Source organism: Tyto alba, unplaced genomic scaffold (genome assembly GCF_018691265.1).
Source record: "Tyto alba isolate M040663 unplaced genomic scaffold, T.alba_DEE_v4.0 Super-Scaffold_1, whole genome shotgun sequence".
NCBI classification, from domain to species: domain Eukaryota; kingdom Metazoa; phylum Chordata; class Aves; order Strigiformes; family Tytonidae; genus Tyto; species Tyto alba.
The window spans coordinates 26,614,739-26,631,182 of record NW_024881261.1 but is presented as its reverse complement, the minus strand read 5'-3'; the positions used below and the strand labels follow the sequence as shown (position 1 = coordinate 26,631,182).

The window sequence follows — 16,444 nt, the reverse complement described above, 5'->3', positions numbered from 1 at the left end:
CCATCTGACCCTCCTGTGCTTTTTGTCTACTCTCACTACTATTTTTCCTGTCTGTTAGTCACTCTCACTGTTCTGACCATGTTCTTTTGGCTGATGGGACACTTCTCTAATAGATGTTTCTATGCAGTAAGTAAAACTGACCACAGCTGAAGTCAAATGAATTGGTTTGAATTACTTACGTCATTCATATATTCAATAAATACACATTTAAGGTTACTTCAAGCACAGAACAGAAAATATAAAAGAAAAAATCAGTAACCTAAATTATGATTTCTTTGTCTAAAATCTGTCTAGTCTTTTGACTTTATCAGAGAATATTTAAGATTAGAGGAGCTGTGTATTGGGAATTTCTGCTTGTGCCCCGCTTGTTTTTACCTCATCTTGCTGTTAATATACCTTATTAAAAATATAAGGCAAAAAATGGAGCAAATATTTTGATTATTAACAGTTCATTAGGCTTAAAACATGAATTAGAGCCAACTTTAGCTTTCAGATTAATTCACGTGGCTCACACTGAAGTCGGTGAGAGACACATGCATATTCACAAATCGAGAATTTAGCTTTTTGTCTCCGATTTTTGGTAGACCAGTGTTCAGTGAAGACTGAGGTAGTAGATCATTTGTTGTTTACAGCAGATAATGAAACTTTGCTCTGATTTTACTTGAAGCTTTGTTACATAAAGCTTTTGGTAGAGAAAAAAATAATCTCCCAGTAAGTTAAGTAAGCTAAAAGCTCTGTCTACTTCGTAAAGGAATTAAGATAACTTCTTTTTTAGAGGTGTTCTAACTGTAAAAACAGATGACAAAATGCTTGCTTGGGCTTCACGTTTCCTTGGAGTTACATTGAACTCTGGCTGTATCTGTGTCCAAGGTGTAGTTGCTTTCCTCCCAGCAGCTGGCTGCTCCAGAAATGCCCCTTGGAACTTTCAAAAATATTTTCCAGCTTCCTTGTGGTGGGAAGTGCTGCTCACCACATGAAGTTTTTGGGCCATTGGGCTGAAGGGAGTGGTAGGAGTTACCCTGTCAGGTGAAGCTGCCCTTGCTGATCTTAGAAGGGGCACCCAGCTTGCATGGAGCGAGTGGTTTCCAAGCCCTGCTGATGTTACCTGCTCCCTGCCTGCCTGTGACTGCCCTTTGCCCAGACAGGGGGCTGTGCCCACCCCCAGAGAAAACATAGTTACTTTAAGTTTGCTGTGTCCCCAGTCCCCCACCCCTCCCTTTTGCACAGGATTTCAGCATCTCTTCTAAAGTACAAGAGTAAGAAGGGTTTAGCCAGGGAGGGGAAAAAACGCCCATGTTTAGCTCTCCCAGCTTTGTCCCTTTTGAAATACGTTGTTGCTTGTTGAATGAAATTTTCGAAACTTGTTTTCCTTGGATCAGCTCCAGTTTAAAGGGGAATTGATCTCCCTCCTGCCAGGTACGTTTTGAATAACTTTGAAGAGGTAGTGCAATATTTCATCATCTGGTATCCACTGCATAAAATACAGCAAGTTGAGTTTGGTGTGATGGGTAGTTTCGTGAAAGCAGATGACTGCTTCCAGCTCTTATTCAGGTGATTGAGTTATTCTTGCAAAATGTATTATTGTCTCCTCACTACAAACAGAAATCACTTTAATACTGAATGGCTTTAGTCTTCAGCAGGCTTTCATTTAAGGAATTTCCCCCTCCTTGCCTGCACATGTGATGGAACAATGCCCTAGAAATTAAAAATAGAAGTAGTGTCCTAAAGGAAATGTCTGTCTGCCAGAAGAATGTATGACTTGTTTGGTGGCAAGTGTTTTAGAATTGTGAGCGTGGATTCAACTGGGAAAATGTAAAACCTGATCTCTTTTCCTAGCTTTAATAATGTTACTCTTCATTTTCATTCTTGTATTATGCCCTATGAATTTTAAGTTTTAAATGGCATCCTGTGGCAAGTGCATCTGTGGAGCTTCTTACAGTCAGGTTCTCTGCAGCAGATGTTGACAGACTTAGCTGTTTGCCCCATGGAGATTTGCATTCTGCTATGCATTTATATGGCAACTCAAAGCATCCCTTTTGGATACTATCCTCAGTGAAGATATAAAATATCAGCAGGGTGTCTTGAGATCTGAGAAAATGGGGAGATCCCTGGTTTCCCTGACTCCACCAGTATTTCAATTGAAAATGGAAACTTTCTGTCACAGGTTGTTTGTGACATACTAAAGGTAAGGAGGACCATGTGGCTTGCTTTTAAAATGTTTATTTTCATGCAAAAACCCTCCAAAACAAACCAAATTTTTGTATGGATTGCTGCTTGTATGAAATTTATATTAATTCAAAATATTATTTTCCTATTTTCCTTATGATAAACAGATTTTTTTTTTTCCCCACCACTATAGCAGGCAATGGCCTCTTTTTAAGAAAGCAAGGAAACCAACAAAAAAATACATGTACCTTAAATGCCATTTTGGGGGTCATCTGACTCAATATGGATGGAGAGACAACAATGCTGCCCTCCAGATGTATGACATTCTCTGTGTTCCTCATTAGATTAATGGCTGAGTCCAAACTTTTGTAGAAAGTGGCAGCTATTGAGAAGCAGTGCAAGGTGATGGAAATGCTGGATGTCTTCCGTCTTCCTTCAGCGTACCATGTCTCATGTCATGGCTGGACATGGAGTGGGCGGGGGGGGGAACCCCAGAACAACCAACTACTCACAGCAGGACTTTTACATAAACAGGCATGATAATCTACACTTATTTACAAAGTGATAGTTTATTTCCAAACCTACAATTTGAGTAATGACAGATGAGCTAAAATTATTGTTAGTATTGTTAGGAGGGAGGAGTGCTAGGCTAGTGGGCAGATTAGTTCCATGCAAAAGAGAAGTTTCATAAATCCAGTTGGTACCTCACAAGCCAAAAAGCACAAGAACACTCATGCTTTCCCGTTTCATATCCTTTTTGTATTTTCTTTTAACATTTAATTTGATCTTAGTACTATGATATTTAAAAATTTTAAGTTATGCCATGTTGCTACTCTATCAGTTGCTTGAAGTACATATCTTATTGATATGATCACGAATCTGGAAGCCACCTTTCAGTGTAAATGCTTTACTTGACTGGAGTGCATGGGTAAACCTGAAGGCAAGAATCCCTCCAAAAAACAGCTTTTCAATGGAAAAACTGAGGGAGTTTATAACCCTGAAATAGTATATATATATTTTTTTTTACATGTGATGTTTACCAGAGTACAGGAACTGACAAATAATTTAAATTCAAAGGTAGCTATAGTTTTGTCACTGCAGCTGAAATAACACTTTTTAAAATTAAAAATTTAAAACTAAGACTGTAAGACTGCTCTCTGCCCCTGTCTCTCCTTTTCTTATCTGAGTGTAAATTGAAAAGATCGAGTATCAGTTACAATTCAGGCTATCACTAGCTAATGCATTGTGTGTTACACACACAGCACTTCCGTCTCTCAAAGAAATCTTGTATTGAAGAGATTTGCTTATATAGGAGCTGTAGACATATGTGCTCACTTTATGGTATCCTTACATTTTTACTAGTACAGTTTTCTGGTTTCTTTCTAGTTATATCTGTACCAAACAAGGAGGAGAGAATAAAAATCTGTCCTAGGTATCTTTTAATAAAAAAAAAAAGTGATTATTTTTTTTTTTTTTTACCTCCTTAGGGGAGAAAAAATAGAATTCCTGAAAAATTAGAATAAGTACGTGGCAACATGTGTCTGTAATGGAAGTGCATAAATTTTGTTAAACAACTGAATGATTGCAATTCAACAGCAGAATAAGTACAAGAAAGAATTAATTCATTTAGATGAAACAAAATATTATATGCTTGATGTTAGTTAACCTGCCAGACCAATAGTCTTCACTCTTCTGTTCTTGGCTGTAGGCATCTTTGTTATGATACCACTGTACTGTTTTTTTGTGTTTTTTCTAGTGACTGTTAAAAATATGAAATACTGCTTTTGCGTACCTGCCCTTAAATTCTGAGGTCACTGAAGAATGTTTCACTAGCCTGAGTAGTTAAAGCCAACTATAATAGCTTCAGGGATACAAGGGTTTAAAAGTCAAGCATCTTGAAAGAAAACTCTCAAAATTTACCCATACAGTGGTAAATTAGTTACAGTAAATAAAAAGTTAAGGGCACAGAAATTTATATACAGCAGTCCTTTTTGTTTGCATTGTATACATAACGAATACCTATAAAGTTGAAAGTTTGCAAATACATAAACCTCCATAGATTTAATGGTTTCAAAACTTAAAACTTGACACAAGGTGCTATGTGTATCACTACTATTCACAGTAGATCTGTTTGTTTATAGTGGAAGGCTGGACAACAACCATCTCGACGCAGTTTTTTTCCAGGCTTCATTAAAATCTGGATTCGCTACATGTGGAAAAATGTTGGTCTGCAGGGGAATAAATGACAAACTAAAATTCTAAGGAATGGGGTTTTTCAGTTTTATGTTTTATTCAGTTGAAATGTTTCCTTTGGGCAGAGCTGATTGAATCACGAAAGAAAAGGGAAGGCTTAAAATGGATGAGATGATCTGTGCTAGAGCTGACTGGCAAACAGCCTGCACATTCAACCCCAGTTTATGGATTATTGATTGGAGGAGATGAAGTGCAGCTCATATTCTCAAGCTGAGCAGACTGCCTTACACAGAGCGCAGCTTAACTTTCTTAATTAGCGTGGAATACATAATGTGTGTGGAAAAAAGCAGGTCTTGTTAACAGGTCAGAAGTAGTTAGGTTAGCCTTTGTATTGCCTTTCCCAATGAAGGCAAAGTCATGAAAGTGAACCTAGATTTTTTTTTTTTTAAAGAAAATTATGTTCACGAACTGTATGTGTATATATACATTCTGTGTGTGTGTATATCCATATATATCATTCTAGTACCCTGTCATGTTTAAAAATTGAGGGGTTTGTCACAAGTTAAAATTCACTTCACCAGCGAAATTCAAAGCACTGAAATACTCTAAACCGAGCTGGTTCTGCAGAGAACAGACACTAAAACCTGATTTAAAAAAAACCCAAACAAATTATTGGTGACAAAGAAAAAAAATGGTTTGAAAAGTAAGAAAAGGTCAGGGAGCCATCTTGAATTTATGGAAATCATTAGGAAAGATAGTTGCTTTATTCTGCAACATCATGTTTTTAAATTGATTAGTAATAACTTAAAATGATTAGGCATCTGCAGGCTACCACTGGGGAACTTTGTGGAAAAACTGTCAGGGAGGTTTAATAGGAATCTGGTAGATTGGACAAGTGCAGATACTAGGTTCTGGTGTAAACCTAATTTTAGTGTAAAATCAGGAATAATTTGCAGGTATTACTGGACCTGAATGAGCAGGGTGCTAGCCTAGCTCTATGCAATTAATATGGTACTTGTCTTTTACAAGCTACTTCTGATGGATCTGTTATCTTCCCTTGAACCAAGCTCACCAGGAGTGCTTCAATGAAATCTGTTTTGCCAAAGAGCACCAGTTTGTCAAAACTGGAACATGTCTGTGTTGACAAGCATCCCCTGGAGGACGGGATGACTTCTGGAAACATACCTTCTTTCTGGTCAGACTTGTCAGGGCTCTGAGGTATTGCGAGTTTCCAGCACGTGCTGCTGTGGGCTGAGAGCTGCAGCCGTGCTGGTGTCCCTGTCACAGCGCTGGGAACCCCAGAACCTGCTGGGCTCTAAGGTCTGCTTCAATGTCTGCTTCCCAGATTTCCATTAGCTTCTGTCCCACACTTGATTTGAAACAAAAATCTTAATTAAAAAAAGGATAATACATACACGTAGAACTTGCCACAGAATAAAAATTATGAGTTTCAGATATCTGTGTCTAATAAGTCTTTGGTTAATGCAGAATATATAGTGCTTAAGGAAATTACAGTACACCAAGAAGCTGTATGTTTTGAGGAGAATGAATTTGGGCCTGTGTTGAAGGGTTGACATTTTAGTTTGAATATTTTGCTTTCAGAAACAATTTACACAAATGGTGGCCTAGTGTGACTTAGTTGCTACAAAGGCAGTATGTAGACATGGAAGGGAAATAAAATAAAACAATGATATGGCATCAGGACAGTTGTACCATTTAGTTCAGGACAGGGACCTTTTTATTAGTATGTTATGTGGAAGGATATTTACTCTGTTTCTGTCTTTTTGTACTTGATCTGTGGATTAATATAGGCTCTCTTTTCCAAAGCAACCTTTTGATGTTTCTGTACTGCACTGATTATATAGGCAGTACTTTATATGAGCATCAAGAAAACAGAGATTCTTCTCTGAATATCTTGGTAGTATAATGGTATTGAAATGAAACTCCAGCATGCAGTTCAGAATAAGGTGGCATACAATGATGCAGTAGAAAAAAATTTTCCTGTTTTCCATACATTGTGTGATTTTTTTTTTTGTTGTTGTTCTTCATATTTAGTACATTTGTGCATTAAAAATATTTACAGCCTAAGATAACTTAGAAAACAGTTCATAATAAGAATTGGTATAAAAAGATCAATAATGCAGATAATGCTGTCTAAGTCTGGAGAAGAGTGCTATTAATGATAGGGCTAAAGATTATATAAGTATTGAATTGTTAGTCTAATAATCTTTATAGAAAATGAGTGACCTGGAATGATTTAATCATAGCTTCTGGGGTCAGTTTTGCCTATCTACTCCATAAGCCACTGTTTTAGTATGTGTTTACCATCTTTTATCCCTCTACAATGACAATAGATACGTCTACAGCTGTGTTGTTAATATGCTTGATTAATGGTGTGATAATAGCTATTATTTTTGCAGGAGTCGTATATCCTAATATAAAGCTTTGGATAGTCTATTTCTTTAGGACATACCATGAAGACTTTTGTCTCTGTCCAGAATCCTACTAAGACTTTCTATGGCATACCTAAAAAAAATCACTCCGAGTGCTAGAAACATGTGTGACTTAAATAATTATGGCCATAGAGCAGAAACCATAACAATATATGAAGAATTCTAGAAAGGAGGAGATGAACACATTCATAGAGTAGCAAAGCCTTATTTAGCGCATAGACTCATCCATGTAAATGAGTCATAAGCAGGAAGGAAAAATAGGAATCATAGTCGGAGGAAATTAGTCGTGGAAAGAGTCCTAGAGTCATCCTAACTCTCACTGAGCTGGACTTCTGATTGGGCGTTTGGTTGATTTTTTTTAACCTTGACAACTTCTTAGTTTTGTTTTACTTTGTCCTTATGTAATAAGGAAAAATCTTATTTTTATTTCCAGTTTTGATCCTCAAACACAAAGGAAAAATTCAGGGAGCTCACCCCTCCCCCCCAAATAATTAAGTGTAAAAGCTTGTTAATGAAATCCTATATAAGAAAAGTAATTCAATATAAATAACATATAAAGAAAACATACAGTATAATTCTTCTGAATCTTATAGCTAAAGGAAAAAACCCAGAAAGCTTTTCTTTTATTATCATAAAGTATACTAGTACACATGCTACTAATACATATATATATTTACTATTCTATAGTCTCACTGGCCTACTGATAGAATATTCCTTTACATTGTTTATCACTCTTTCCTGTTTTGTTTTCCAGTAGCATGACATCTTAGCTTTAATTACGTCTGTTTAAACTAGTTTAGGCTAATATATTTCCTATAAGGCATTCCAATGCCTACTCAAAATCCTTTAAGCCCTACCAAAAATGAGATGGCCTGATCTGGAACATCTTTGATAAAACCAGCATTAGTCATCACTGCTATGACTGCTTCTCTCTGAAAAGCAGTGAGCAGAGAGATTCTCTGGTTTTCCTGATAGATTAAACGATGTGCTTTGGGGATATGTTTGTAGTGGTTCTTGGTTCTTTAAAGGTCTTTGATTTTAGACTGGATTGGTATTTGAATGGTAGACTGGTGGGAATGGACGTGCTGCAAGAAAAAGTAATGCTGATGTTTCAGGAGAATATATTTTGCCTTATATGAGAATACTAGAACTTGTGATTTTGAATATTGTCTGAGTTATGTTTTTCCTGATAGTATACAAAGTTAGTATTTGGGGAAGCAAGACCATCAAATCACCTCTGTCTTAGACTCTAACATCCAACTTCTATAAAGAATCAGCTCACAATTTCTGCAAGCAAAAGACTGTTGTCTTTAAACGTGGTAAATACTAAAAATGGTATGTATAAACAAGCTGAAATAAAAAAAAAAATCAACAAAAAGAAAAATTTCAACTAAATTTAAAGAATTCTATTTGGTTAGGGATTGATGAGAAATACATCAGGGTTTTGAGTGGACAATTTTGTGGATTGTGCTGTTTTTACTTTGTGTATATATTGGGTACACCTGTAAAATGTTGGCCAGGTGTGGATGCAGAGACTGCTTTCTCTGACTATTCCAGTGTGAATCCATGGTTGAGGTCTGCAGCCTGTGTGATTAATTCAACCTTAGTACTACAGTTTTTCTTATGTGTTTTCAGAGTTTCAGCAAATAACTTGTCAGGTCTGTAGTGAATAAAGGGAATGTGATATTGAGTGGTGGAAGCTCCTTGTGCATTTTCCACTTCTATAGTGGTCAGCACTTCTTTTCTATTGAAGTTGAACATCTACTTAACAAGCCATCTAACTGGAGCATGTGATTTCCTTGAGAAGAATAAAACTACTTTCCTGTGACTTGGAAGAGATTTACAAACGCCACACAAAAAAGAGTATAAATAAGAATGAGAAGTTTAATTTCATAGTCTGTTTCATTGAATGGTACTTTAAGGCTTGTTAAGCCCTCATTAAGTGAAATTATATTAAATTAAACTGTTCAGGGATGGCCAAAGGTGGTATAATCTAGCCCAAGTGCCAGTTTTCCAGTTCGTATCGGCTGAACAATAATAAAAATGAAACAGCTTAATTGGTACTTTTGGGATTTGCTGAAAATATGCTACAGAGAGATGGATTGAACTGTATTCAAAATAGTAACACAAATATCTGTGCTGTCATATTTATATTTGCTGTGGTTGGAGTTGACGGATGGCTTTTTCCATTTTTTTTTTTTTCTCCTCCTCCTCTTGGTTTCTCCCTCTGAAACTGTATTTGGGTTTCAGTGGGAAGCATGTACTTTATAGTGGTAAATACTGCTTAGTGTGACTTGACGTTTTTTTCAGGGAGATAATGTACCCAGGAGTGTCTCCTTCCTGGCCCAATGACTCAGAAAGCTCTGAAAATATACCACAGTGTGGGAAACTTCAGAAGCATTGCAGGAGGAATTGCTGGTGACTAATTCAGTGACAAAACAGTGAGCATAAGCTGCATTTTGTGCATAGTGTTCATCCACACTTTATCTTATTAGATCCTAACAGTGTGTTTCTGAGGGACATCAATGTGATTTGGAATGGCTGCTATCCCTTTTACTATTTGTTACCTCAAACTATATATACCTGATACTTAGGCAACATTTATAATGTTTCTCTCAGAATCTCTGTAATATCCTGTCTGCTGTATGTTTTTTAACAATCATACCGAAACTAGCTTTTGTCTACTGTAAAATCTATTTTGTTCAAGATGATTCTTTGTTAAATATGAATAAAATATCTGCTGTTAAAGGTTAAAGATCTGTTACTTAAAACTCATGATGAGCAATACCTCCTTTATGCAGTATGTTCCAGTTTCATTTCCATGGAATGCTATCTTTCATGAATGCACACTGAGATGTAGGTTTGTATGAAGGGATGTGAAGACCCTCATTTAATCATTTCATTTAATTTACAAACCTGAGAAAAGTGGACAGGCTGATAGAGTGGTAAGATGAGATCTTGTCTAGTGAAATAGGGCCCTGCTGTCTTTAAATATAAAAGTTAAGCTTCATCTATCTGGCCAAGTTAACCTTTTGGGGATTTATGCCTAATATAGATAGATTGATAAAGATGATAATTCCAGCCTGTGCCTTTTGTTTTTGGAAGCTCTGAGGGAAAATGTTTTCTCTTCTGTTATACAGATGCTGACGTTATGGTTCATTTTGTTTATTTCATAATAAACAATTAATTACAATATTTCATCATAAGCAGTTTCATAAATGATTGAGACTTAAAGTGGAATTTTCTTTGGTTCCAGCTGTTGAACAGACTGTTGAAAATAAGGATCTTTCAAACAATTAAAAGACAGAATAATGCCCATGTGAAGCAAGGGGGGAAGAATAATAGTGAATTTATTTATTGAAATCATATCAGGAATGCAGTTCTAGTGATTACCAGTGAAATAATTTTGAGATAGGTTCTGCAAAATCTTTATGCCAGGGAAAGGTATAGAAACCATGAACCGAGGTTCTTCCATCTCCGAGTGAGAAACTCTACATTGAGATTATACTTATCTTCAGTGTCTTTCAAGAAATGATCATTTTAGTTCTAAGTAAGACCTCTTACCCTCTGACGGTGTTAGCTGAAAGGTTACCAGAAATGCTGGAGTCTTGACAGAATCAAAGTAGCTAAGGAGGATCTGAAAAGACATCCAAATAGATGGTTAACTATCATCTACATTAATAAACCGTTTTTAGGTGCATAAAAGCACGGTGGATTTGGAATTAACTTCACTCTCTAAGTACTGCTTTAAGCATTTTGATAAAAGCAGTCTGTGTGAGTAGTAGACAGTGAGACATGTTTCACAACAGGAAAACATCTATCTTGGAGAAATGAAGTTGCACAGATACATATCTAGTACAGGCAGCAATTCCTTATTTGACTGCAGAGCTTATGTATGTTCAGGTTTTTACATCTGCTAGATCCATCTCCTGACCTTGGATAATGCTTTCTCTGTTAGCTCTTCAATAACAGCAGTTGTTAGTGATTTCTGGAAGAGTCCTGTGAGATTGGAGGAATAGCCATTTATTTTTGTCTGACCAAGTTGATTTTTTTTCAAAAATAAAAATCTGTATTAGTCTAGTAGAAAATCCTTTTTAAAAGACAGCATTCCCTTCACATTTCTAAATGTCACTGTGAAGAGTAACACTTGGACCTGTGCAGTGAGTTAGCTCAGAGTTAGAGCTCCTGTTTGACTCTAAATGAAAAGTGTTATGGAAACAAAATTGAAATGAGGTTAAAGAAAACCAAGGACTGTCTTTTTTTTTTTTTTTTTTTTTTTTTTTTTTCCCCTGCCCATCAGTGGTGGTGCCAGACAGACCATAGACAAACATTTAAGTATCATTAAAAATGAGTAAATGTCATCAAGAAAAACTCACAAGAGGCAAGTATCAACTGGAGAAAATTTTTTTAATTCTGTTATAAATAATGTGTTAGAACTGAAAACATTTCCATACTGGGACTAAAGAACCATGCATCTAGATGATACCTCAGAGGTGCCTCGATGTTAATGAAACATAGTTCTCACTGATGCAGCCATTAGAGACCAAACCCTGCAGTAAATGTCCTTGGCCGATCTCCAGGAGCATTCCTAGTAGCTGTAGGGAGATCAGCCTCTGTTCTTGGTGGCTTTAACATAATCCACTGTAAAATGATGGTATATTGCATATTCCTTTGTTTTCACTTCTGAGATGCTTGAAAAATACTGGTATGTTAAGAATTGAAAAAACAATTATAATAGACTTGAAAGTTACTGTCCTTCACAGTGTGTTGCCATAACAAAAACAAGTGGTTTGGAAACTGCATTTCAGTACTTCTGGTAGGAAGTGTCTGGCCTGTGTTGATCAGTGCTGAGAATGTGTGTTGCAACTGCCAGTTACAAGTTGCAACTTGCTCTGTCATCACTAGAACTGCAGTAATCCACAAAACAGAGGAAGCAGTAGCAATATGTCAGGAGTACAGAGAAAACTCTCAAAACATGGAAATAACAGTGAAAGATGAAGACATGTTCATTAAAAGAAATGTCCGTGTTGACACTTCAGGTTCTACAGCATTGACCTGACTTGGGTTTCCTTGAAGTCAATGGTAAAAGGTAATAGAATTGGGCCAGAGCAGAGTCCCTTGAGAGTCCGACTTCTGAAGAAATTTCATTTCAATTATTTTCTAATTACTACTCTTATCTATTTTTGTGCCCAAAGGTGATTCTTACAGTCCCTATTTAGCAGAAGGCACTTAGTGTGGCTGGGACTCCAAATGTGACAGTCCTCAAGGCAAAGGAAGAATAAGTCTGGCTGACAATGAAATAATAGATTTGTCCTTCTTATAGTCCTCTCTCTTGTTCTCCTGATGTAGAGGAGAAGGAGTTTGGAGATGAGCTACAGAAGGCAGAGGCTTCTCTAATCTGTCTGGTAGATCCATTTCTCACATGGCAGTAAACAGCCTCTACTCTAGTTCTGTGGTACATGATAAGGTTTCCTAGGTTTTATGATGTGCTTTCTTTATTATTAAAAAGCTCTAAGACACTGTCGAGGTTTCTATGGTGTAATCACAGAACTGTTACATAAAAATTTCAGTGCACACATCATAAAAGAATTAGTGTTCACACTTCAGTTAAAGATGACTTTTTCTTCGGAGGCAACCTTATTTTCTTGAAGGTAATAGGATGCTGGCAATAAATACACAGTATTTCAGTATTACAGAGTGAAATACAGTTGTTTCCAGAAGTTTGTGCAGATAATGTTTTACTTCAGCAAAAGCATTGTATACATTTGCTGTCCTCAACATGTTTGACTGGTGATTTAAATGCATTTATAGGCTTGAGAAAGGGTCTGAGGATTTCTTAAAAAATAAAAAAAAAAAAGTGGTGAGGAGAGGAGATACTTCTGAAGTTCATACTGACAACAGCCATTATTCAGACTTGTTAAATGTAAAATTTGAATTTTGACTTGTTTACATTCACCTTATTTATGTGTTCTTATGCATGCACACATATGTAAACAAACCATACGTTGCCTGGATAACAGAACTGACTCTGAGGCCTGCACATCTAAGCAGTGTACTTACAAGGTTGGCCCTTCTGTCTTCATACTGTTATTGCATGAAACAGTGTGATGGAAATTTAGAAAATCCAACAACAAAACTCACCCCTACCTCCTGCGTAAGTATTTCCTAAGTATTTCCTTGTGTAAACAAATCCAATGCATCTTCTGATTAGTGTTATAAACTTATGAAAATTAAAGCATTTACTGTTCAAAGAGATGTTTTACTAGCGTGAATGGGATACTACTTTGAGTTCCTCAAAGAGAAAACTGTTAAGTAAAACTGATTGTTTGGGGTAGGTTAGTAAAATATACTGAAAAACTACAGGAGGAAAATAAGATATACTTTTAAATTATTATTTGTATGGGGATATAGGTAAAGAGAGGAACCAAAAGAGTTAAAACGCTTTTCTCGGTTCTTCTGTTTGAACAACGCTTCTTAAGCATCCTGGGAAGCAGCAACGTTTTTCACTGGAAGCTATTAATAATAAAATTTTTTGTATGAAGTTTTGAAGCAGATACTGGGAAAATGTTAGAAGCAATTTAAAGTAACATGAGTTATGCTTCCTTATTTAATTCCAAAGTATTTCTGCAAGAAGTCATTTGATCTCTTTGTGTTTTGTATTGTCTGTTTGCAAAATGGAGATAAGGCTGACCTATTCACAAAGGGTCATCTGTAGGCACAGCAAGGTGTGGAACTTGCCCATGTCTTGTAGAAACTTAATTTTTAAAAAGTAAAATAGTTTCAAAGAAAAAAGAAAAGGACAGAGAAAAAAAAAAAAGAATAATCCAGCACAATAAGCATTTCTTGCATTTAGTGTGTATTACAAGAGAATTAGAAACATTAACATCAGTAATTCAGGATTCTTCTGTTATAACCATATCAGTGATTACACATTTGTAAGACCTTGATAGACATAGCCGTGGCAACGGAAGCCTATATAATATGTAACCAACATTAGCAAAACCACAAAAGACCTTTTGTTTAAAGTATCTGGAAAGGAGTCCTACAATAATTAAATGGCAGTATTCATCAATGTTGTCAAAGACGTAGTCAAACTCAAGAGCTTGTTCTGTAAATGTTGATCTGACTTTGAAGTTTCAATTAGAATAGTAGGAATGATTGATCATAAAATGACATTGGGAATTGCAATGGAATGTCATGATTGTGTCAAGAACTGTGTCGTTAACCAATGAGACAATTACGTGTTATTGGAATTCAGTTCAAAAAATAGATTATTTTTCTGAAGAGATGATCTTCAGAATTGCTAAGTTAAACTACTTTGATTTTTATTTAAATCATAGTAATGTATCTGTTTTCACTAAAAGTAAGTTTTTTAAGATTAATGTTTATGGTAAAAGTTTCATTAAAAAAAACTTGTTACATAAAACCAGATCTTTGAAAGAATTTTGTTTTCTGCATTAAAACCTGCAAAAAAAGTTGTTGGTACATTTATTTTTAGACTTAAGGTACTTGCCTTTCACTTGCTACTATTCAGAGCCTTCCTGGGAAACCTGGTTTTCATTTTGCATTTTTATTGCTATACAAGGAAAAAGCTTGTGTTGTAAATGCCAGTGTGCTTATATGTTAATGCAGTCTCAAAGGGATGTTACTTTGCTTCCTTCCTTTCAGTTTCTTATTCATTATGTGGGGTTTTGAAGGGTGTGTGTTCAGTTAGCTTCCAATTAATAAGTAATCAATTATTCTGAAAACCCTTGTTGCTATTGCTACAGGAGAATTAGTGTTTAAATTTCTTCCCAATAAATGCATTTTTCTCATAAAAGAGAGAAGGTCCTGCCACTGTACAAACAGTTGCAGAGCAATAGCAGGTGATGTTTCTCCACAGGCTTTTATGAACTCTTTAATCTTTGATGTAGGATACAGTTTTGGTGCTGCAAGTTATATTAAGTGCTGATAGCCTGAGTTTATTTTATCCCCTTTTAAGTCAGTTTATTACTTTGCCAGTGGATCAGTTTTGGCAACCTTGGAGACCTGAATCTCCAGGCTTATTCAGTTGTAATTTTCCCTCACACCCATACATGTCTTTATGCTCTTAAAAGTTCATATTTGAATATTCTGAACAGTTTCTGTGATCATCAAACCTGGGTTTTTCTGAAGATGACATTAATAAAAGTTTGAGCTGTGATTACAGTTTCAGCACTATTTCCGTTATTCAGAATCTTCTCTTATTACCTAGTTTGGATTTGTACTGACCAATTTCAGGGAGCAGACTCTGAACCATTTCTAAATCCTTGAGATAACTAGTATGCTGACTACTACGGAGTAAAGCTATTTCTGTTTGATATTTTGTTTTCTGCATATCAGATGCTATGCTGTGGCACATCAGTTTTCATCTTTCATCTAGTTTTACATCTGTGTTCTTCCAGCCATTGCTAAAAGTTTCTAGTTTTTACTAGCTAACTAGAAAATTAATAAGAAACATTATGTAGAGTCTTGCAATTTAAGATATGAGGCAAATGGAAAGAACACAGCTGTCCAGTAATGCCATCTGGGGAATAAAAAGGTTTAGTCCTTTCAAACCTCCTGGAGACTTTGCATGCCCGTTTAGTAAATTACAGGCTTGGCACAGAGAAATAAACGTTATGCCAGTTTGGCTCTCCTGCCAAAAGTTTCTATATGGTAATGGACTATGTTAGAATAAACGTTGAGAGATACAGGAAAGATTTTTAGAAATTAGGAAAAAAAAAAAGAATTGTTGGAATCTCAGTAAACAGCACTCAAAGTGCCCGACAGAGTAGGTGCCGCAGATAGTCCTGAATTTATATCCTGCTGTAGCTATTTTGTGTAGCACAAAAATAAAATTCTAAAGACTATCAGATTGGACAGAGTTACACTTTTTCTGGCTTGTTGGTTGGCATATCCAGGTGGCAGAAGCTGACCTATTTTTATATGCTGCATGAGCACTATAATCAAACTGAAAAAAAGAATTGTTTCATGTCATACGGCTTTCTGATGTCTTCCACACAACTTGTGTGTCTGTGTGAATGTGAAGTTGTAAAATCTCCAGTCAAATGTTTGATTTTAAATTAATTTTCTTTTAAATACAGCATCTCACTTATTTTTGGATACATAGATTACTAGAGAAATTCTTGCATAGTCATTTTTCTTTTTGTAAGTTTTCTGCAACAGGTTTTATTATTGTTACCTGTTGTGTACTTTAAGATATCTTGCAAATGTCTGCATGAAATAATATTTTATGTTCTCTCTCTTGCACTCCCTCTTTTTCTTTGGACATACAGCTCAGACGAGGTCCGAATGGCAAGTTATACAACTGTAGAGGTACACGTTCCAAGTTAGAGGCTCAAGTACACCTTAGACCTGAATTACAGTAAAATGATAGTTGTATTTCAATAAATCATGCCATTACAGTCCAGACACTAAATTATAATAGAAAAATGTAGTATTGCTGTCAGGAAGATTAGAGGTAGGAGACTGAAATAATAGAGCTGTGGCAGTGGCCCTCCAAAAGATAAATTATTGGAAGGGAAAGGGGATGATGCCGAAGAGGGAAGAAATGGGGGTAACATGGTATGCAAGAAAATTCTAGGCAGGCCAGAACAGAATGAAGTAGGGAC

The 16,444-nt window shown here is 36.0% G+C and overlaps 1 protein-coding gene across 32 annotated transcripts in view; it reads left to right on the top strand.

Annotated features, from left to right (window-relative positions):
- Positions 1-16,444, top strand: part of KCNMA1 (potassium calcium-activated channel subfamily M alpha 1) — a 509,088-nt gene that overhangs the window by 42,711 nt on the left and 449,933 nt on the right. The window contains exon 2 of one of the 32 annotated variants that reach the window (XM_042789348.1): positions 9,123-9,480. The exons of the other annotated variants lie outside the window; for them this stretch is intronic. Within the exon in view, the coding sequence (XP_042645282.1) occupies positions 9,123-9,164 (42 nt within the window). The 3' untranslated portion in view covers positions 9,165-9,480. Of the gene's footprint in view, positions 1-9,122; positions 9,481-16,444 lie in introns of those variants that run through there. 32 annotated transcript variants of the gene reach the window in all.